General features: G+C 36.5%; 1 protein-coding gene across 6 annotated transcripts; it reads right to left on the bottom strand.

The window, feature by feature from the left end:
• Window positions 1–2,259: 2,259 nt before the first annotated feature.
• Window positions 2,260–23,931, bottom strand: pfkfb2b (6-phosphofructo-2-kinase/fructose-2,6-biphosphatase 2b). 6 transcript variants are annotated; one of them, XM_051673549.1, is made up of 17 exons: window positions 23,804–23,931; window positions 22,378–22,527; window positions 19,998–20,123; window positions 19,540–19,636; window positions 16,489–16,555; window positions 16,249–16,323; window positions 16,084–16,140; window positions 15,454–15,578; window positions 13,151–13,358; window positions 12,882–13,028; window positions 10,553–10,657; window positions 10,308–10,437; window positions 10,141–10,203; window positions 9,987–10,051; window positions 7,503–7,697; window positions 5,388–5,410; window positions 2,260–3,747 (listed from the first exon to the last, which is right to left on the bottom strand). In XM_051673549.1, the coding sequence occupies exons 2-17, from the start codon at window positions 22,463–22,465 to the stop codon at window positions 3,678–3,680; spliced, it is 1,641 nt and encodes a 546-aa protein (XP_051529509.1). In that variant the 5' UTR covers window positions 22,466–22,527; window positions 23,804–23,931; the 3' UTR covers window positions 2,260–3,677. The 6 variants fall into 6 exon arrangements, with proteins under 6 accessions (XP_051529509.1, XP_051529512.1, XP_051529511.1 ...); XM_051673552.1 differs by having other exon boundaries at window positions 23,761–23,861; XM_051673551.1 differs by lacking the exon at window positions 23,804–23,931 and adding an exon at window positions 23,214–23,297.
• Between the last annotated feature and the right edge of the window lie 40 nt (window positions 23,932–23,971).

The following is a 23,971-nucleotide window of genomic DNA, read 5'->3' as shown; positions in this document are numbered from 1 at the left end:
AATGGATGCACCAATGTGGGAGCAGGACACAGAAAGTTGCTGGAGTTTATTTATATTTTTTGTGATTTATAGATTGAGAGGAAGTGCAATGGCCTGGCTGGATTCCACTGGCTAATGTTACTGAAGACATTGATAAGACATTATACCAGGATGCCTATACCAGACATAACTAGCATACCGGGTAATTGAATTTTATACCAATTAGCCCATATAGAGATGTTTTTTGTTAATATTGCAGGATGTTTGTGTTATATAAACTCAGCAAAAAAAGAAACGTCCCTTTTTAAGGACACTGTATTTTAAAGATAATTTTGTAAAAATCCAAATAACTTTACAAATCTTTATTGTAAAGGGTTTAAACAATGTTTTCCATGCTTGTTCAATGAACCATAAACAATTAATGAACATGCACCTGCGGAACGGTCATTAAGACACTAACACCTTACAGACGGTAGGCAATTAAGGTCACAGAAAACACCAAAAGAAAGATGGCCAGGGTCCCTGCTCATCTGAGTGAATGTGCCTTAGGCATGCTGCATGGAGGCATGAGGACTGCAAATGTGGCCAGGGCAATAAATTGCAATGTCCACACTGTGAGACGCTTAAGACAGCGCTACAGGGAGACAGGAAGGATAGCTGATCGTCCTCGCAGTGGCAGACCACGTGTAACAACACCTGAACAGGATCAATACATCTGAATATCACACCTGTGGGACAGATACAGGATGGCAACAACAACTGCCCGAGTTACACCAGGAATGCACAATCCCTCCATCAGTGCTCAGACTGTCTGCAATAGGCTGAGAGAGGCTGGACTGAGGGCTTGTAGGCCTGTTGTAAGGCAGGTCCTTACCAGACATCACCGGCAACAACGTCACCTATGGGCACAAACCCACCTTCGCTGGACCAGACAGGATTGGCAAAAAGTGTTCTTCACTGACGAGTCGCAGTTTTGTCTCACCAGGGGTGATTAGATGGTCGGACTCGTGTTTATCATCGAAGGAATGAGCGTTACACCGAGGCCTGTACTCTGGAGCGGGATCGATTTGGAGGTGGAGGGTCCTTCATGGTCTGGGGCGGTGTCTCACAGCATCATCGGACTGAGCTTGTTGTCACTGCAGGCAATCTCAACGCTGTGCATTACAGGGAAGACATCCTCCTCCCTCATGTGGTACCTTCCTGCAGGCTCATCCTGACATGACCCTCCAGCATGACAATGACACCAGCCATACTGCTCATTCTGTGCGTGATTTCCTGCAAGACAGGAATGTCAGTGTTCTGCCTTGGGCAGCGAAGAGCCCGTATCTCAATCACATTGAGCATGTCTGGGACCTGTTGGATCGGAGGGTGAGGGCTAGGGCCATTCCCCCCAGAAATGTGGAACTTGGAAGTGCCTTGGTGGAAGAGAGGGGTAACATCTCACAGCAAGATCTGGCAAATCTGGTGCAGTCCATGAGGAGGAGATGCACTGCAGTACTTAACGCAGCTGGTGGCCACACCATATACTGACTGTTACTTTCGATTTTGACCCCACCTTTATTCAGGGACACATTATTCCATTTCTGTTAGTCACATGTCTGTGAAACTTGATCAGTTTATGTCTTAGTTGTTGAATCTTTTTATGTTCATACAACTATTTACACGTTAAGTTTGCTGAAAATAAAAGCAGTTGAAAGTGAGAGGACGTTTCTTTTTTTGCTGAGTTTACTTGTTAAAAAAAGTTGACGATGTTGTTTTCTAACATTATGAAGAAAACAGTCCCTAAATTAACCAATTTCCCCTTAAAAGTAACATGTACAATTCATTTACTTCCACATTTATGACATGTCTCGAAAAACATGTTTTAGTGTTTCATGACACTTTAAATGTACATACTTTACAGAACATACTTTGAGCTAAAAATACAAAAGTATAATGCAACAGCATCCAATAATAAAAAAAAAAAGGTAACCCCCCCCATAATCAAAACAGCACTCAAAGTGAAGTCGGGCCCCATTATAAGGGCAACTATTGTGTACAAAAAATAAATGACAGTATTAATTATAAGAACATGGCTTCTTGATGAACATTTCCTTTGTGATTCTTGATTATATCTCAAATGCTGTGGTAAATAAATAAATAAAATGAAACAATCACATGACAAAATCTTTCATTGGTGTTGCTTTTGGCATCCGGTGTGCTGACACAAATTAAACGGTCCATTTGTGCCATCTGGTGGCCACTGTTACAGCAATAAACCATTAAAAATATATAGAAGCATGACAGTGCAGAATCAGAAGTTTAATTATTGTATGTAATCGGAGCCAATATCAATATCATTGCAAAATGTTACAGGCAACTTTCCAAGGGCTGAAAATCAATCAATCATGTATTTTACATTCTGTGTGGTATGCCATTGAAAAAGCATTCATAATATATAACAGTTAAAATTCACATTTGATGTGCAATATATATATATACTGTGCCAAAGATTCAGTACACTACAGCCACTACACAAGGGCAATGCATGCTTGGTTATCTCAATTGCACCTTGGTTGCTGTGAAACAGCATTAATTTTATGCAGCAGGATTGAACATACTCGGATACATTGGCAATTAAGTGCAGAGGGTGTTTACCTAAGACAAAGTAACATCTGCATCATATGTACAGAACTTAAATCATAAGAAACACTGTGTAGTGAAATCCTGGACATTGATTAAGCAAATTCATTCATCGTGATACGCTGTTGATGGTCATTAATGGTGAGGTCAAAGACTAGGCTTATTTTTTGTCCAGGAAATAAACTGCCACATGTATCAGAATTGCATCTGAACAGTGCAGCCCCTCACATGAAAATATAGGCAGACAGTAACTTGTCATTAAGCTAGTAATTCCAGCTCCAGTTCCAAACCCATACTCTGGGAAAAAGTTCATGTTCTCTCTCCTTAAAGAATCTGAATTCTCCAGTTGGGTATGCAATACAGTTATTTGCTTAAAAAGCACCTTCCATAACGGATTATGGTAAACAAAGACATCAAAACAAATTACATTCAAAACCTCAATATAAAGCAACATTTGCCAGAATTTTCAGCATCAATTACCAGACCTGTAAAATATACTCAATTTATATCTCATCTCTTTTGCATCTTTGTTATGATGCTACACATTAATACATTTCTTCAAAAATATTGCATGGCTAGTTGTCATTTTGTACCATATTCCATATAGGAGTATCATTCATAAAATAAATAGTAAAAATAAAAAAATTTATAATCTTGTTCAAGGCCAAAAATTCATTTTTTATTTCCTTTTTTTTTTTAAGGCCATACTTGCATTCTTTTCAAGCTGCTAGCTGCACAAGCAATTTATTTGTTCTGAGATATAATAGGATTGCACAACTCTTGTCCAAATTCTAATAAAGCACAGTCAGTTTATGGAGAGAATCTCCTTTTTCCAGTCTTCAATAAGGCATCACTTCAGACAACCAAGAAAATATGAAGTTATATTTATAAACGTTTCATTTCTTAAAGGTTGTGACAGAAAATGATGGAATACCTTTTAGCTGTCTCTGTGGTGACTTGTCATGCAGGGGGCTTAAGGGAAATGTAGTCTATTCTCTGATAAAGCAGCTGGAGGTGGGGGCGAGGAAAGAGAGAATATGAAAGTACATGTCATGCAGGATTATGTAAATTCCCCCTCACTCAGAAGTGGAAACAGTCATTAACTTCATCTGGGCTGTCAAAGTTGATTCCTTCACACAAGGAGTCCTCAGAAAATAAAAACAGACAAAAATAAAGTTAAACCTTCGACATATAGACAGTTTTGGTATCTCTAAGTATCCAGTCTGTTATAAACATAAATATTCACATTGCCTTCAGAAAGTATGAAACCCCCAGTATAAAAATGTATATAATTATAATATAAAATTGTTAACATTTCATAATAACTCTCACATTTACATTTTAGTCATTTAGCAGATGCTTTTATCCAAAGCGACTTACAAATGAGGAACATAACTAATCTGTCATGCAAAAGTCAATAATATCTTCAGTATCACACTGCCAAGTTCTCACTGTGGCTGGAGTAGTAAAGATGCTAGCATTGAAGAAAGAGAGACATTTCCCAAATTATATTGTTTAAAACGTATGAATTTTGTTTACCAAGTTTTAAAAGTTCACACTCCTCATTAATGTTAATTAAACACTGGAATATTCCGGGTTCAATACAAGTTAAACTCATTTGACAGCATTTGTGGCATAATATTGATTACCACAAAAATATATTTTGACTTGCCCCTCCATTTTCTTTAAAAAAAAAAAAAAAAAAGAAGCAAAAATCTGGGGTACAGTGAGGCACTTACGATGGAAGTGAATGGGGCCAATCCGTAAATGTTTAAATACTCACTGTTTCAAAAGTATAGCCACAAGACATAAACAATATGTGTGTTAACATGATTTTATTATGATAAAATCGCTTACTAACCTTTTCTGTGAAGTTATAACAAATTTTACAACTTGGTTGCCATGATAATATAATGTCAACACACCCTAAAACTACTGTAACAATTATGATTTAAACAACTTTACAGCTCAAATAATACTTGAGTTTTAACAGGAAAATTGATGTAAGTGCTTTTAAAAAAATATAACATTCACATTTCTACCTTTAAACTCTCAAAAACTTTGCTCCATTCACTTCCATTTTAAGTTCACTTCCACTGTAACCTTGATTTTTGCTTGTTTTAAAGAAGAGGGATGAGTTGAAATAATTTTTTGTGGTAATCAACATTATGCCCTAAATGCAGTCGATTGAGTTTAACTTCATATTATGTACACTATTTAAAGATTACTCAATTCAACTGGAAGGCAATTTGCCTACATCTTAAAAACTGACTGAAATATTTTTTGAGTGTACTTGAGTGTAATATTTTTTGAGTGCAGGTATAATAAAAATATAACAAGATGTAATACCAAATTAGTAGTACAATTATGCAAAGGTTTTCTGAAAAATTAAACCACCTCACAAAACAAACAAACTCCTTTTGCTTAGAAGGTTTAGATCATTCAATCACTCATCACCAACAAGACATTACATACACACAGACATAATGTGTATGATGCGATGAGCTTGATTGAATCGTCTAGCACAAGGTTATAGAAAAAAGCGAAAAAGAAATAACAAACAATTATTAACATACAGTATCATTTCAAACCACAACAGAAAGCTGTTTAGAACATCACACATACACAAAAAGCAACTCCTTGAAATGCATTCAGTGTAGCAGAGTACATTTTATTCAAGGAAGAGAATATAAGGGTTAACTGATGACTGTATATGGGATGTCAAACAACATAATGGAGTAAAAAGTGAAAAAGGAGAGCTTTAATGGGATTACAAATATACTCACAGATGACTGCCAACCATACGGGACTGTGAGGACAGAGAGAGGGATGACAGGAACAACAGAGCGAAGAGAAGGAAGATAGAGGAGAGAAAAATATGGAGAAGAGAACTAAAGCACAAGGACAAACTGGTGTGCTCAGAGCAAGACTGATTACTAAACATTGAGCCACAAACACATTTTAAAAACCCCATGAAATCACGTTTTGTGGCCTCTTGGTCCAGAGTTTTATAGTCAAAACAAGTGAAAAAAATCTACCAGTGCTGAAGAAGTAATCCAAAGTATCTACAATACGTTACTGACCTTGAGTAATTTAACGAAATGCATTACAAATTACATTTTACAGCATGTATTCTGTAATCTGTAGTGGAATACATTTAAAAAAATAACCCTCCCAACCCTGTATATGATTGCAATCAGTAAAAAAAAATCAAACTGATTGAACTGCCATGTGTCATATGTTGTTGGAAAGCTCTCAAACAGTGGAATACAACCAGCCTATTTGTTTTAGTCAGAGACAAAAATATAGTGAGAAACAGCTAAGAATATGTCTTTGACAATTATGTTGGTGTTGCTTATATGCCACGTTTTTGCTTGTAACATCACGAAAAATAACCGGAACATGAAATATCACATACCATTACTTATTATCTTTCATACGATTGCACATAAGGTAATCGGATCATTAGATAATCCACACAAAGAACAATGTTACATATGGCCACTGGGAGATGGTGCCATGTAAATGAATGATGCAGTCTCAATGAGTCAAAAGGCACTCATTCTGTGAAATCTCATTACTAAAATCACGTGTTCATGCTATGCATACCTTTAGTCATTGTTGTGTTTGCATGTGTAATTGTTTCTTATTTACAGTTATTATGCTTTATGTGTTTGGTGAGGATTTTGGACACATGGAGACGTTTATGAACACTATAATAAATTATTTTTGTAATGCTATAACTTTTGATTGGTTTGTTGTATCAACACATAATGTTTCTCAGATACAGTTGACATGATTGGGAATAAAACAAAAGCAGTTTTTTGGAGCCATCTTATTTACATGCAGAGATATACAATGTCAAATAAGAAAAATGTCATTTTTGTCTCAATTTGTTTTGTGATTTTTCAGCAGTTTCTTAGGCTGAGAGTCTCACAATTTATCATAATCTATATAATTAAAAATGTGAAAAGTTTTCTTTACAATGATACCAAACACTTGACCCTCCATGTTTTTTTGTTTGTCAAATTATATGCCTTTAATTTTGGATATCCGTTGAAACAGGAAATCTTTAAAAACACCTCCAGGGCTTAAAGGGTTAAGCATCTATACATATTAAATAGTAACAGTCTTTTTCTCCAGGGAAAACAGAGCAAATATATCGATGACTCATCTTGCACTCACTCATTTTGTCCCATAAAATACTCTCTTGAATGAGAACATCCCTGCCAATAATACTACTTCTGAATAACAACAGCAGATAGCAAATCATGTTTCACGCCTCAAAGCTATTAGTAAACTAAAGAAAATGAGCCATTCACATTTGTCCCACTCCAACTTCCTATTTCAATAAGAAATATGTCAACATAGGAAAGAAAGCTGCATTCCTTAAGCCATTTCATGGGGTCTTTAAGCACATAACATGAAATGTCTTTTCTTATTTAGGTAGAAAAAATTAATAAATAGAGAGTGTAATGGAGAATCAAGAAGAAAAAACATTACATTTGTACATTAGATATGGCACATTGTGCCATAAAGATAAGGAGCATCCTGACAATTAGAGCTGTTAGCCGGTTAGTTATGAATATTGTATAATTTGTAATGTGCTCACAGGTCCAAAGACAGCATAACAAAAACAGAAGCTCAGGCTGAATAAAGAGTTAGCAAAGGACATGCACATGAGTTAAAAAACAGGATCAGAATGAAACAGACTGCCAATTTAAAACCAAAAGAATAATTTCATGCCATTAGCATAATCAGCAGTACTGGGTGGCACATTCAGGGATAATTCCAGAACACCAGGGTGAGGTGGGTTAGTGTCAGGATATCACTGATTACTGGGTCAGTAGAGTCCTTTTAGTTTGTCTTTAAACACAGCGTGTTAAGATTCTGACACTAACTTGGCTTTGCTGAAGCAGCAGCGCTCCATCTGGCAAGTCAGGGTTGTGCAGGGTGGTGGGGGAAGGGGTTAGGGGCAGCCAGGGCCAGTTGCCAGCGCTGTAGAGGCGGGGCCGTTTAACCTGATCGTGACTTGAGAGGGGGGTGTAACTATTCCGCCTCAGCAGCAGAGGGGCGGAGTCTCCTCTGACTACCCCCTGGTTTGAGATGGAAGAGACTGGATGGGTTAAAAAGAGAGAAGGAACCTGCCTACACACATACCTTAACTTTAAAGACCTTTAACACACATCTCATTAGAGAACAAAAATATGCTCCTCATTAGAGACACATAAGCTTCAGTCTTCACTGGATAAAAAAAAAAAAAAAAAATAATGTTTATCAAGGGACTCACATTGGGTGTCTTTGAAGGGATATTTCACCCCCCTCTCATCATATCCACCCTCATGCCATCCCAGATGTGTATGACTTTCTTTCTTCTGCAGAATATAAATGAAGATTTTTAGAAGAATATCTCCGCTCTGTTGTTCCATTCAATGCAAGTGAATGGTAACCAGAACTCTGAAGGTCCAAAAAGCAAATAAAGGCAGCATAAAAGCAATCCATCTATATAAATCTATATCTTCAGAAGCAAAATGATAGATGTGGACGAGAAACAAATCAATATTTAAGTCCTTTTTTACTATTAAGCTCCAAATTTGACGAGCCCGTCTAGTAGGTGGCGACATGCACGAAGACTGCAAATCGCCAAAAAAGAAAAGAAGAATGTGAAAATGAAAGTGAGATTTATAGTAAAAAAAGGACTTCAATATTGATCTCTTTCTCACCCACGCTGGTCATATCACTTCTGAAGATATGGATTTAACCACTGGGGTTGTATAAATGTATTTTATGCTGCCTTTATATGCTTTTTTGACCTTCAGAGTTCTGGCCACCATTCACTTGCATTGTATGGACCTACAGAGCTGAGATATTTTTCTAAAAATCTTCATTTGTGTTCTGCAGAAGAAAGAACGTCATACAAATCGATGACATGAGGGTGAGTAAATGATGAAAGAATGAAAATTTTTGGGTGAACTATCCCTTTAACTACTATATGCTAACATAAAAAAATTAAGTATTTGATATATATATATATATATATATATATATATATATATACACACATTGTGTAAATATGCATTGTTACATAATATTTGCATTTAAAGTACCTCCATGTAACTACATCGGTAACTCTTTACAATAAGGTTGTATTTGTTAACATTAGTACATTAGGTATCATGAACTAACAATGAATTGTAATTTTTAACTTTATTAAAAATCTTGGTTAATTTCTAAATATATTATTGCACATTGTTAGTTCATAATGCATTAACTTATGACAACGTATACAACTTTTAATAGTAAAAATATATTAGTACATGTTAAAATTAACAATTAAAACATTAACCAACAATAAGTGCTGTAAAAGTATTATTCATTATTTCATGTTAACAAAAATGTTTACTTATGTTAACAAATACAAGCTTATTGTAAAGTGTTACCATAATATCTGTAAAACCCCTAAACCTAACCCTACCCCTACCTCCTACTTGTACCCAAACCTGGGTAGTAGCATAGAAAAACACATATTTTACACAATAAGTCCACTGCATGACATGCTTATTTTTTAATGTAAGCACATAGAAGTTAAAAACACCTAAATAAGTGGAACCAAATCAAAACACATGTTAGACGGAAGTATTCTCAAAGCCAATAAACTATAATCCATTTAGAGACAAAACATTAGTACAAATTACACTCGAAAAATAATCTCCATGTTTAAGTCACAAAATATCAAAAGCATCAAAGCGTGTAAAAAATTTATGAAGAACACTTATACGGCACGAGAAATGTATACTCAATGCAAAAGGGTTCTTTAAACACATCACTACAACACAATGGAGTGTTCAACACAGGGATAGACCAAACTCACAACGCAATCTATCACAGTTACAGTACAACCACAGGCGACAGTACATTAACACACTAAACTGTATATCCTAACGGCATCATTTTGCATAACAATGCATAACATTATTGTAAACCACAACAGAAAGAAGGGAGGGCAGAAGCTCACTCTGATGAGGAGAATGAGAAAATCAGAAAAATAAGAAAGTATTTGTTTAATCAAACCTTATGACTGACAGTTTGATTAAACTATAAATAATATAGCCTGTATAAATAGGGGTTATAGGCCTTTTTGAAAACCGTAGCAGGCAGCACAGATGGCAAACGTGCAGTGATGCAATAATGACATTGTGTTCAAATTAAAACTCATAGGAAATCAAGAGCCGTACTGCAAGAAATAACACGCTTGTGAAGCTTTCAATGCACCCCATTCTGAGAGAAAAAGGTGGGCACCAATTACATGAAAATGAATATTTAATATCCTCCATTAATATTTCATGCTCTTAGAAAGAACACCACAGAGACAGATGTGGACTCACAAGTGGTCGGTCTCGATGTGTGTTCACTGCCTCCACATTCAGGTAAAACATCTCCACTTTGCAACCTAAAACAGTCATTAAACATTTGTAATTGTAAGCAGAACAGCATATGTGTTAGATAATAAACTACACTGCTAAAAAAAGTCAAGCCTACCGTAGGCAACAGGAGTGAGTTTCATGACAGTATGTAGGGGGCATTTCAAATAAGGAAGATCATCTATAAAACAGAGAGACAGTGCAAGATTACAAAACCTCATAAGCAGACACAGCTTATGTGCATTTTCAGCATTTTAGTAAACTAAAGTGAAAGTGCACTCTTGCCTGCACTCTTGTCCAAGAAATAGGCTAGTAGGCAGCGCATAACTGCCTGATGGCAGATGACTAGTACATTGCCCTGTCTCTCAAGTTCCATAATCACAGGCTCCAATCGCTGAACCAGGTCCTGATATGACTTTGAAAAAGTAGAGAAAAGAGAGCATAGTGTCATTTGAAATAGGTAGACTACCTACAAGATCCCAGGTAACAAAAAAAGTCAACAGAACTACAGGGTTATGACATAGCTGTACCTCTCCTCCAGGATATCTGTAGTGATATTTGTCCTGATCCCGTAAAGCAAACTCCTCTGGGAATGTGTTCTGGATCATTTCATAGGTCATCTCCTCGCATACACCCTAAAGTAATAAACAACAAATTCCTTTGAATACTGATTTTTTGATGATGTAGTACATGAAAAATTCATAAACTGTGTAACTAATGACCAATGTATCATTATGTAATCTACTATTGATTACAAACACCCTTAAAGATGCGCTCAGTAATTTTTTTCCTTAATTTTACTCCTAGAGACATAAATGGTAATTTTAAAACATATGTATAAAATCATGACCACTAACATGAGAGGAAGACTCTCATATCATTAACCTTATAAAAGACGTTTTATTCTACATGCACTGTAAAAACAAATCTGTTTAATTTATGGTAAAATACTGGCAGCTGTGGTTAGTCACCACAGTAACTACAAAAGGCCAGATTATTACTTAAATTTCAACAAGAGTGGTCCTTCCAGAAGCAATAATAATAATACACAAGTAGAGACGGTGTCTCACACAAAATACCATCAGGGTAACACATGTAGCACTAAAATAATGCAATAAACATTAACTAAACTACATAAAATATAACCCAGAACACCCCAATGTACATAACTGATATTTAAAATAAGAAGAAACATAACTATTCACATAAAATATAATGAAATGTAATGGGTCATGCAGGGACTTCTGGGAATGCCCGATTATTGTTTTTCACCGTAAGTTTAACAATAGTTTACCTTAAAAAGTACATGTATTCTCTTGTTAAACATAATATGAATTTTTACCGTTAATTATACGTAAAAAAATTATTTTATTTTTTTTTAATAATATTTTACCGTAAAATTACATGTATTGTTAAATATATATATATTTGTTTTACCATATATGTTAACATCCTGAGACCCGAGCAAGACTGCTGTGTGCATTTTCCATTTCCCTTTTTGATTTGTAACTAGTACCACCTAATAAACAAGCATTACATGACATTAAAGACGTTACATCAGAAAGTAGCATAAATAATTCTGATTCAAAATAATGGCCAGCATCTTCCAATCATTGCCAACCATGTTAAAATAAAATTATACATTATAAATTCTGAATCTATGTACTGATTATCATTGTCCCATGTCTGCCAAACATGTTGAGTGATCCAAACATCATCTGCAGCCTGAAACTGAACTTTTGATAGAAGTTTGGATTGAATGCATTTAGCTGCATAGAGAGCTATATGATGCTCCCTTGACTTAACCTCCTTAACCTGTCTGCGCTGGTCTCAGAACAGTTCGATATGCACCTTATTTTCATCCTAACTCGATATAAAGCATCTGAAAGCAAAATTTTTCAGCTTTTGGAGGAACCCATTGATTCTCAATGTGAAAATGCACAGTGAACATAGGAATGTATTTACTAATGTTAATGAATAGAACTGTACTGTACAGAGATAAAATATATATATATATATATATATATATATATATATATAACAAAATGTATATTAAAATGAAGCTAAATGACCCACAGATGTGTTAATGTTGAAAGTTATTCAAAATAACTAACATGTTTTTTCAACTTTTAAGGGAATAATGTCCTAAAATCCACATGTGGACATTATGTTTATCAGTGCGCTGACGCTTGACAAATTAATTATTTTTTTAAAGCAGCATATCAAACGAAACTAGAGACGCTACTCTTTACACCCAGACAGGTTTCAATGAAAAAACGTAAAGAGGCTTCTTACCAAAGGCACGTTTGTTGGCTCTGCGCCCATAGAAGCGCTTCACGGAAATCGGCATCATATTGCTGTGTCACGTGACTCTGTGCATCAGAAGTTTAACCCTTAAATGACAGTCTAGAGTGCTGTGAACAGTATTCAGTCAGTTTAAATGAATTTAAATTACACGTTGCATACTGTATAGCGAAGCCAAAATGCAACATCCACACATGTGGACACATAGTCGCACGAGGCTAAGGTAACTACCGGTTAATCAATTAACGTTTTTTTACTGTGGCATTTTTACATTCTTTTACCGTTATAATTACAGACATTTTTTACAGTGTGGAGAGGGTCCCCTTAATGGGGGATGCCATGCTAGGATCACTACACTATCTGCTTACTCTCAGTAATCACCCTGTTTTTGATACTTTCACTGATGGATTAAATTAACCATGACTGAGAGTGAATATTGAATTTCTACAATGGCACGCTGCATCCATGTCCCTAGGTGTCAGTACTGAGTGCACCTTTAAATCACTCATATAATTACAAACAACAAATAGTAAGCTGTGATTTGGCCATACTAACAGCATCTATTTCATTGAGGATTTTCCACTGTTCATAGGGGACTCCCAGCTCTTCAGCTGTCTGGATAGTTCTCCTCAACTGGCTGGTCCAAACCTTCAAATCTGACAGCTTGTGCTCTTCAATAAAACCCTGCAGTGCACTTGAAAACTACAGGCCAAAAAAAGAGAGGAAGTCATTCTCTTTATTTCCTCTTCTCGCAAGGAGTAATCTGTCTGTAATATCTATTGAGTAATCAAATTCTTTAAAGGTAGAACTGAATGAGTGCAGACCTGTCTCCCTCGGGGGGACAGTTGCGAGTCCCCTCCAATGCGGCCTTGGACATTGTGCTCACTCTCTCCATGCCTGCACAGGTAGATGGAGTGGGAGTGTACGTGGATGTTCATAAGGTAGTAGACAATCTTGCTCTGGATGTAGTCCTGAACACGGTTTACCATGAACCGACGGCCCACATTCATCACCTTGATGAATGACAGATCTCTAGAAGAAAAAGTGACAACACAATTACATTTATTTATGTAGCAGACAATTTTATTTTCTTACAAATGAGAAGCAGAAGCAGTTAATCCGATTTCCATAATGATAGAGCAGAAGTGTAAGTGTACAAAAGTTCAGTGTTTCCCACAGGATTTTGTGAGACTGTGGTGGGTGGACCTTGGACCTTCTAGGGTGATCCGGGGGCATGCTCCCCCATAAGAAAATGTTGTACATTTTAAAGTTAAATGCATCAATCTGGTGCACTATGAAAGCAAAATTAAGAGGCTATATCTATGAAGAACTTTGTGCTCTTGTTAACAATTTTGTGCTCTAGTAGTTATTTAATCATAAATGGTGATGACATGGCAAAAAAGTCACACCCACAAAGCATGGTAAACGATTTTTCCAAAATTATGACCGATGGCCAACATAATAGTGTACCTATGCAATCAACTCAATTCTCTGTGACAGAAATGTAAACTGCACTGGGTAGGGGAGGAGGCTAATGTCATATGACAATTATTTTATGTTATGTATGATAGTCAAATAAAGGAAAGCCTCCATCGCCATCTTTTACAGCAGGGGTGCTCACACTTCTATGGAATGAGATTTACTTTTTCATCACGTTACTGCAGCAACATCTACCATGTACAATAAAGGCTATACATTATCGCAATACCAATATCTGAGTAGTCGGTAGTGAAATTTGACGATTCTCAATACCAGCTTCAAACCACAACAAATAATATCACTAACTAATATGTTAATTATGGAAGAATGGTTTCAAGTTCTTAAGTAATTATTCAAGACTAGTAAACAAGCATTAATAAAATAATAAAAAACAGCAATGAATAGAAATAGATAAAAAAAGAATAGAACAAAAATAAAAATTAAGAAAATGCAGTGCTTTTTTAAACAGCTTTAAAAGTTTTTAACAGCAGTTTCATGTATTCAAGTAAACATTCAGAATGAAATGCAACATAAAACTACTACTGGTCTTCACTGTATGATTATAATACATTAATACTTTTTAAAGCTACTAAAGTTACCCAGTCAAGAGCAGTTAGTGTTTTCTCATTTTCTTGTTCTGGTTTTTTGATTATTATAATGACACACTAGACAGCAGCAGGTCTATTAGCTTACATTTATACTTACAAGTCCGACATTTGAATACAAATCCGCTTTTTTCTCCACTGTTTACATTCACTTTAGACGTCACTCTCTGTGTTTACATGAATAACTCACCAAGACGGGCATTTGGCAGAATTTTGAAATGTATTTGACCGTTCAGGTGCACATTAGCGCGAGCATGTTCAGCACACACACATACACCGCCTGTCAATCAAACAGGGTGCAGCTGTTATTAGATCGCTAGTGAATTATAAAATTACGCACTCTGGATTATTTTCAACAGCAGAATAAGAATATTAACTTTCTAATAAGTGACACAGGCCTAGGCTATCACAAATATTACTGGTTATTTTTTTTGTTATTGAAGTTTTTTTATTCAGTTTTAAAATTCTCTTTCACTTGCCCCTTCAAAAATCCACTTGTCCTGGACAAGCAGACACGCGTTAATGTCGAGCCCTGTGAGCCATCAAAGAAATGAAGCAAAAGTAGTTACCTGTGTTGAACTTGTTCCTCAAATGCTGAAAATAGTTACATTGTCAGAGCCGCTGGTAATAACGTTAACTTTAGATAATTTGCTAACGTTAGCTAGCTAGATATAGCTTTACATATGTTATACATTGACTGAATGGGAGTGAGAGATGATTTGCCGAAGCAATGGTGCAAAACATGTTAGAGATATTTTATGTGTAAAAAAAATTTTCGGTTCATTATGAAACTATGGTGGGACAAAACAGTCTAGGTAATTAATGGGAAACACTGAAGTTTTTTTTTTTTACCCCAAACAGATCAGTTAAGCAATATTTCAGCAATATTATTAGTGATATATGATCCTCAAACTTAAGGCGAAACTAGATAGACATTTTAAACTAGAGCAAAAAATGTACGCACATTTTTCAGGAACATCAACTAATGACAGTATCATTACTATTTTCTAAACAACGATATTGTTGCTGGATGACTTTCTTACTTGTCATATTCATCAGGGTCTAGTGGTTGATAAGTGACCTTATAACATTCAATGCGTTTCAAGAAATCATCCATAACCCTCTCTCTATGTCTCTCTGGATAATCTGGACTGGAAACCTTGACTTCCTGGGGGCATACAAAAGGCACATAAGGGAAAACAGTTGAAACAGTTGTGAATATTATTAGCTAGATATCTTTCAACATAACTCCTTTGTAAAAATATTAGGTGCTTTTCTAGCATCAGGGCGAACGGTTCTCATAGAAAAACTGTGCCGTTCCATACCGATCTGGGCTCTTTGACAAGGTTATGGCTTATTTTTCCATTGTGGTGCTGTGAAATCAGGATTAGAATGGAGTGACTGAGCAAATGACCAATCGTGTGTCATCACATCACTAAAGCCATTCCACCAGCACAGTTCTCTGTTCTGAGTAGGGTCAGCTAAAGTGCTGTGAATTCCGGGCCGGGAATGGTTTGTAACCAAACAGTAATTAAGTGGAAATGCTACTGGAACATTACTCAGTGTGCTCAGCAGCGTTTGGCCCGATGGTGGAAAAGCACTTTTGGTTTCTCAGGTTCATTACCTGAAAAGACTTCATTATGCGTTTAGGTTAATTAAATATTACCACATACCAGGATGTTGGCAGCAATAACATCTGGGTCATCACAAACCGACTCCACAAAAAACACCTGCAAAAGTTAACATACAAATAAATAAGAAAATTATGACAACACATTCCTTCCCTACTAAGATAACACATCTCATGGAAGTGTAATACCTTTATGTGGCTTCAATACCTTGTACGCATTCTCATTCACAAAGTTCAATATGAGATCTCGCCTCTCCCTAGTTGTGTTTGTGGCATCAAATACCTCAAAAGAATAAAAAAAAGATTGATGCCACATCCATTTATCAATAAAATGACTGAAACTGGTCAATGATCTACTACACTCTGCTACACAACTTTACTTTATAAGTAAATTACAGTAGGTCAAAGTAAACTGTTGAGGTGAACAGAGGAAAAGATAACGCCTTACAGCTATTTGTCCCCCATCCTCATTCAGGTAGGTCTTCACATCCTGCAGGGCAACCAAGGCACACTGTCTGTTGTGGACACAAACAAAGCCATTATAATTTCTTAAAAATGTGAATAAAAATAAAATAGGTTCTCAGAAAGAACAGGAACTGTCCTGTCAAAACTCTATTAACCTTCCAGGAAATGGGTTGAAATATCTTTTAGCCCTTCTGCCAGTGCTCTCTGCCATTATGGTAGATTACACTAATGCAAGCTGTATCTTGGTTTATTGCATAGTTTTTCTCCTTGTGGAAAACAACTTAAATTTACATTAACCTTTTTGCAGCACCTTTTTGCAGACATCTTTGTCTTCACTACTAACACTTTAAAAATTAGTTTGGAATAGACCTTGCAGCAGGCATTGTTCAGAACAAACAAGGCTAAACAAAGCTGGGTAAGGAATTTTTTTGGGATTGGCATGATAATTTTTTTTTTTTAAAGTAAGAACAAAATTTAGAAAAAAAAAAAAACAAATGCTCAAACCTGAGATTTTATAGAAAGTATGGAGTGAACCACTTAAGAGGACAGGGCAGGATTTTTTTTTTTCTGAAATATTTTTGCATGTCCTCACAATAAATTTACCATGGTTTTACTATAGTAACCATATTTTAACCTTGACATTCCTAGTAAAACAATAGTAATAATACAGGAAAATGAAAACTATGGTAATAAAAATAATAATTTTGTGGTTATTATAGTTTTACTACAAATACCATGGTATTTGTAATAAAACCATAGTAACCACAATAATTACCATGATTAATATATAGTAAAACCATGGTTACTATATGGATACAGTATACTGTTTGGTTTACGCCAGACCCCCCCCCCCCGCCCCCCAAAGAAAAAACATGGTTAACTTACTTTTTCATAGTTACTACAATATTACTATAGTAAAACCATGGTTTCTGACAAAAACCAAAACATGGTTAGCCTACAACAGTCATGGTTACTACAATATTACTATAGAAAAATGTTTTCCACCAAAAACAATGGTTACTACAGTCTACAATATTACTATAGTAAAACCATAGTTAAACTATGGTATTTGTATAGTAAAACCATAATAACCACAAAATTATGATTTTTATTACCTTCGTTTTCATTTTCCTATATTATTACTATGGTTTCACTACGAATATCATAGTTAAAATATGGTTAATGTAGTAAAACCATGGTAAATTTATTGCGAGGAAACACAAAACTAATGCGAGGGGACGCAAAGATTATTGTGAGGACACGGAAAACTATTTCATAAAAAAATAAAATAAAATCCCGCCCTGTCCTCTAGGGGGCTCCATAATCGTAGAACATAAACCAAAGGTTAAAAGGATATTGATGCTATATGAAAAACACTATTTCAGGTAGAGTTTAAAGGTGCACTTAGTAATCTTTTGTATATGTCGTTTTGGATGCAGCATCATTCAAACATAATAGTTTTCAGTTACCGATTGCAATGCATTGTAGAAATTCACTATTCACAGTCAGCTATGATTCCTTTAATTAATGAGTGAAAATGTTCAATAATGGGGTGTTTACTTAGATTAAGCGAGTAGTATCTGGTCATGGTAACTAGTCATGTAATTCTAACATGGCAGCCCCCATGAGAGGACCTTCTACAAGTAGAATAAATCTATATGACTAATATGACTGCAAAGACATGAGTCTTCATCTTGTCATGATTTTATACATTTGCTTCAAAATTAATATTCATTTCTTTAGGAGTTAAACTTTTTTAGTGAGGAAAACATTACTGAGTGCACCTATAAGGTGACATCTTCCCACAAGTAAGAGGATCAAAAATACCACTCAGAAGTGACTTGAAATTGACTAAGCAAAATCTGAAAACTGATTCAGGCAAAAAACATATTTAAAGGCGATGTGTGTAATTGTTTGTTAAAATACTCAAATACTTTCTCCTATTCCAACTTAATATGCAGCGACAACTATGAGAAAGCCATTTTAGGCACATTTTACCTTTGCACAGTGAAATTCCACGGGCGAAGAAGGCATGGGAGGACGTTGAGCGCGTGTGAAACCAGCAAAAATCTAACTGTCAAGCAGCCTATTTTTAATGCTGCATTTTATACTCCCGAGAGAGTGAAATTAAAAAGAAACTCACTGCTAAAATGATGCCCTTGTCCATTGTGAATATTCAGTAGCTGGGGTTCCATCCATATATTTTTGGGATATCGCATAAAAACTGCTGGATGGAAACACCAAGATGCAAATAAAATCTCCAAAATGCACATAAACACTCGCTTGAGGTGGATCATTTTTATACAAGATGTGCATCAAAATAGTCATGTCACTGAATAATTACTTAATAACTGGACTAATCAGAGGACTAATCATCACATCTGAAATGTTGCTCTGGTCATCCTGAAATAATGGTGTCTAGAAAATCCAAAGCATCCATCCAAATTGGATGGAAACATATGTAGCTGTGTGCGAAGCACCACCTACACAGAGTTCACTGCCAAACCAAGCAACTTACTATTGGTCAACACGGCGAATTCGCTTGTCAAAGTTCACCAAACTTGAACTCCATGCGAAATCCTTGAGGGGAAATTCTTAGGCACCAGAAGTTCATCGTGCAAAATTCACGATCGCTTGGTTTCCCATTTAAATGTCTGCATTTTGCCTGCGGAATTTCACTGTGCAAGGGTAAATGTGACCGCGCCTTTATAGATTAATTCCCTAAAAGGTGTAGCTAAACCCTGTGGCTCAGTGGTGCCAAAACATTGCTTTGTTTGTTTGAGCATCCAAACCATCCCAACATAAACTTAACCAAAGGTGTGAGTTTGGGGCGGGGCTACCTCTTTTTCCAATCAATGAAAGACAGGGAGTGTTCAGAAAATCTATTTGAAAACAATCCTTTAAGCAATTCCTTTTGGTGTTGATAATGTGCAGAAATTATTAACTTCAGCTTTAAAAAGAGAGATACAACTGACACAACACATGCACATGGTTGAAACCATTAATAACTACAAGTATAAAAGTATAATCCTACTTTCTTATCTTCATGGCTTCCTCATTGTCATGTCTGAAGAAGTCATAAGACTTGTATGCTTTAACTGCCTCCCTCCGGTACACACCCAGGTTGAACACTGCATGATAAACATAAACCAAGATATTGTGGTGAATCTCCACATTGGTTTTATTACATCAGTACTATGGTGCATCATGGCGACATCAGTCTGAATGCATAGATTGTTATAGTTAAATTCCTAGTGGTCAAGGAACCTCTGACCTCAATTTTGGTGATTAAAATACTTGTTTTGTTGGTCATGGTGCACTACACAGAGTTTGGGTTTTAATGTGTTGCTTGCTTACACATTCAAATAATGCAAGCTCATGATGACAAACTAATCAGCTGAGAGCTACATAAAGCCTCTACAATTGGAAACAGATGATATTTATAGTGACTGTCATGTGATATTTTGCAACTGTCTATACACCTCCGCTTACCCTTGGTGGGAACTCCTATCCAATTGAGGTAGCGTGTGAGTTTCTTAGACATATACGTCTTGCCTCTGGCAGGGAGGCCAATCATAACGATCATAGTGGGCGAGTTGGTCATGTAGGATGCCCATGCTGAGGTCAAACAGACAGGCAAATGTCAACAACATGAAAAGCAAAGAAACACCACGAGCTGGTGAAAGTTATTAAATGTTTAAACCAACCCCTTACAGTTGTAATACACAAATACAAAAAAACTGCATAAAGGAAACTAATCTGCATCAGAAATTACACAAACATACAACACAGATACTTGTCAGACACAGTACTGTAAGAGTGTGAAAGGTTATCTCTGGTCCTATGGTTTATACTGTCATAAACATTTTACTGTATATACGCCTTTATGAACATGTAGGCTATCTTTTTGTGTTGACTGCTGTATGTGGTCCTTGCTGTCTTTTACATTATGTGATGCCCTATAGGCTCTTTAATGTAGGATTTAGTGTGTTGGAATCTGTATGCGATATTGCATAGTGTTGTATCATTGCGACAGTAGGCACCTTGCATCAAGCATTCTTCTGTATATGCAACACTGACTCTGGTCTAATTTAAATACAACTTTTAATGTCTCTCTCGACTATTTATAAATCTTAACAGTAATGTTTGTATTTTCAGGAATGATCTAGGTCACCATGATCTAGGTAGGCTTTTTAAAATATGACACTGAAATTACATATATGCTGCATGAGCGTAGGGGGGAAGAGAAAAAGATCAAAATAATGTAGCAAGCAAACGACAGCCCAGGTAATTCACACAGCTCTGAAATTTGAAAATGATTAGGCTCTGAAAAATATTAGCATAAAAAAAACATTGCCTAAGGTAAGCAATCAAGATGGGGTGTATTCTCAGCCTTTTATTAATAGTCTACTGCCTCAATTTGAGGAGGATTTTTTTGTTGCTATAATCGAAGTGTTTATATTGAATTCATTTTGCTGAGAACTCTTAAGCGTTTAATAATCCAAAACGAGTAAAACAAACTTGCCATTACTATGTTCTGCAATTTGAAACTGGCATAAAAGACAATGAATATCTCAGTAAAGGGAGGCTCAGCAGGTTCATTTTGCATGAAGACCTCTCAGTGAACTTCAGTTCAGCAGTCTCAATGACACCAAAACAGGCCACTAAGGTTATGATTACACACACAGTAAACTCTTTGAGTCAGAATCTACACTCACTGAGTACTTTATTAGGAACACTATACTACTACTAGGTAGTGCCTCTCAAAACAGCCTAAATTCTTTCTGGCATGATTCCACAAGATGTTGGAAACATTCCTTTGAGATTCTGGTCCATGTTGACATGATTGCATCATGCAATTTCTGCGGATTTTTCAGCTGCACGTTCATGCTGCGAATCTCCGGTTCTACCACATCCCAAAGGTTTTCTATTGGATTCAGATCTGTGACTGGGAAGGCCACTGAAGAACAGTGAACTCACTGAACAGTTTGAAACAAATTTTGCTTTGTGACATGGTGCATTATCAGGAAGTAGCCATTAGAAGATGGGTAAATTGTGGCCATGAAGAGATGCACATGTTGTCGGCACCAAATTTTGACCATAGCATCTGTGTGCCAGTCTTCAACTGTCCAGTTTTGATGAGCCTGTGCCCACTGCCGTCTCAGCTTTCTGTTCTTAGCTGACAGAAGTGAAGCCCAACATGGTCTTCTGCTACTATAGCCCATCAGTCTCGAGGTTCAACATGTTGTGCATTCTGAGATGCTATTCTGCTCACCATAATTGTACAGAGCGGTTATCTGAGTTACCGTCAGCTCGAACCAGTCTGGCCATTCTCCATTGGCCTCTCTCATCAACAAGGCATTTCCATCTGCAGAACTGCTGCTCACTGGATGTTTTTTGTTTTTGGCACCTTTCTGAGTAAACTCTTGAGACTGTTGTGCGTGAAAATCCCAGGAGATCAGCAGTTACAGAAATACTCAAACCAGCCCGTCTGGCACCATCAGTCATTCCACGGTCGAAATCACTGAGATCACATTTTTTCCCCCATTCTGATGGTTGATAACTGAAGCTCCTGACCTGTATCTGCATGACTTTATGCATTGCAATACTGCCACATGACTGGCTAAATAGATAATCGTATGAACAAGTAGGTGTACAGGTGTTCGTAATAAAGTGCTCAGTGATTGTATATCATAGTACTGAGAAAGAGGAAAGACACAATCCTGGGATCAAAATACAAAGAACGTTTGGCAAACGTTTTTCTGGTTTCTGGTTTCCTAGTCTTGCCAATACTTATGATATGTTGGATCCATGGGAATAGAATTTGGGATGTGAAAATAAAGAGTGTGTGTGTGTGTGTGTATATACTTACAGCATTTCTTCTCTTTGCTTCTGGGCTCTGATTTCTTGGCATCAGCATAACTGGTCGGACCAGTCTCCTGCTGCAGCCATGCAGACATACTGGACCTGAGTCTTAATCACTCATATACACTTTCTAATGTGGTGTAAAAACATGGTGTACCTGCAAAGAATGAGAGAGAGAGAGAGAGAGAGAGAGAGAGAGAGAGAGAGAGAGCAATCCTCTATAAGTGACAGTGCAGGATATTCTGCAGGTGTGCCACATTGTTATTTTCACAACCATTTGTAGTGCAGTAACACTGATGCTACATCATAGCCCTAATAGAGAAGATGGTGCTCAAAATATCATACTAAGCCATAATATAATACCATGCCACGTCGTTACAGAGATGATGCCCATAAAATGATGCCACATGCTTCGTTATAACAGAGAAGATAAAGCCCAAAATATCTTGCTACGTCATAACAGAGAACAGGACCCTGTCTACACCAAACGCGAGCGGCACGTCGCGTCAAAAGTAAATAGCTCAAATATAAATAATGACGCTGTATACACTGGAAGCGTCCGTTGCGACACGTTGCAGAGCCTCTCCAGCCACTTTATAATCCCGTCCGTCTGAAATAAAACGACTGAACTTACCAAATACCATACGTATAAATCTTCCTGCCATTAATTTGATTAATTACATATTTTAATAACTTCCGACTGTTGTTACATTAAAGCCAGCTCGTGATGTTTCTGGTCTCTGGTCCACTAAATTAAATGACCTTTTTTTTTTAACCACGTTACCGCAGTTTTAGCGACAATAACATTTCAATAACAATTATATAATAAGTAAATGTTTATACCAGCGGATTTCAGTTGAAATTAAAGCATGAAACGATTTAATCACTCATTTAACCGTGGCTAAAGTCTCCTCGAGCTCACAGCTGATTGGTCCGTGCTTTCTGCACGTCACGTTTGAGACAGCCTCAAGCCTTGAGGCGCGTTGCGTCAACGAACGCGTCCGGTGTACCGAGGATGTCAGAAATATCATGCCAAGTTTAGTTGAACACATAAATAATGACAAAAATAACATATCTCTAAGGTATTATGACATGGCTTTTCTTTCATTTATATATATATATATATATATATATATATATATATATATTAGAGATATAGCTATATAGTTTTCTTGATACTTTGGCGTTTTTCCCATTTTCCTGTATTTCTTTAATGCAGTGCTCACTGTTCTGTGTTTAACAATAAATGCAAATTATAATGTCATGATAAAGAACGGGGTGATCAGGGTTTGACAACGACTTGAGTTATTTCTGGCCAATTGCACGTGCATTACAATTTGCCTGTTTTACTCTGAATGACACTAATGCTCTTAAATGCAATAAACCGTACCGGCTATAAAAGAGATGCTTAAAATGAAAACGCGTCATCTTACAGTTTCCTTATCGTTTTCCATTCGACTTCAGTGGTCCGTTTTAAAATCTGTATTCTCCGGTCTGACCGGCCGGACACCGGTTCATTGTCTTTGCGCAGTGTTGTTGCCTCAGCCGATTTTGCACTTGATGACCTTCCAAGGCAACCAACGCCAAACGCGTGAGTGAAG

The sequence above is a fragment of the Myxocyprinus asiaticus genome, chromosome 35 (genome assembly GCF_019703515.2).
Source record: "Myxocyprinus asiaticus isolate MX2 ecotype Aquarium Trade chromosome 35, UBuf_Myxa_2, whole genome shotgun sequence".
Lineage (NCBI taxonomy): Eukaryota > Metazoa > Chordata > Actinopteri > Cypriniformes > Catostomidae > Myxocyprinus > Myxocyprinus asiaticus.
This window is presented reverse-complemented; position numbering and strand designations above follow the sequence as displayed.

Bases quoted from the DNA above. Each gene is read 5' to 3' on its own strand.
- pfkfb2b (XM_051673549.1), bottom strand. From the start codon at position 22,465: ATGTCTGCATGGCTGCAGCAGGAGACTGGTCCGACCAGTTATGCTGAT. The intron at 16,324-16,488 runs GTAAGGCGTTAT...TATTCTTTTGAG, and splicing joins AGGATGGGGGACAAATAGCT to GTATTTGATGCCACAAACAC. The intron at 15,579-16,083 runs GTATGTGGTAAT...GTATGCCCCCAG, and splicing joins TTATTGCTGCCAACATCCTG to GAAGTCAAGGTTTCCAGTCC.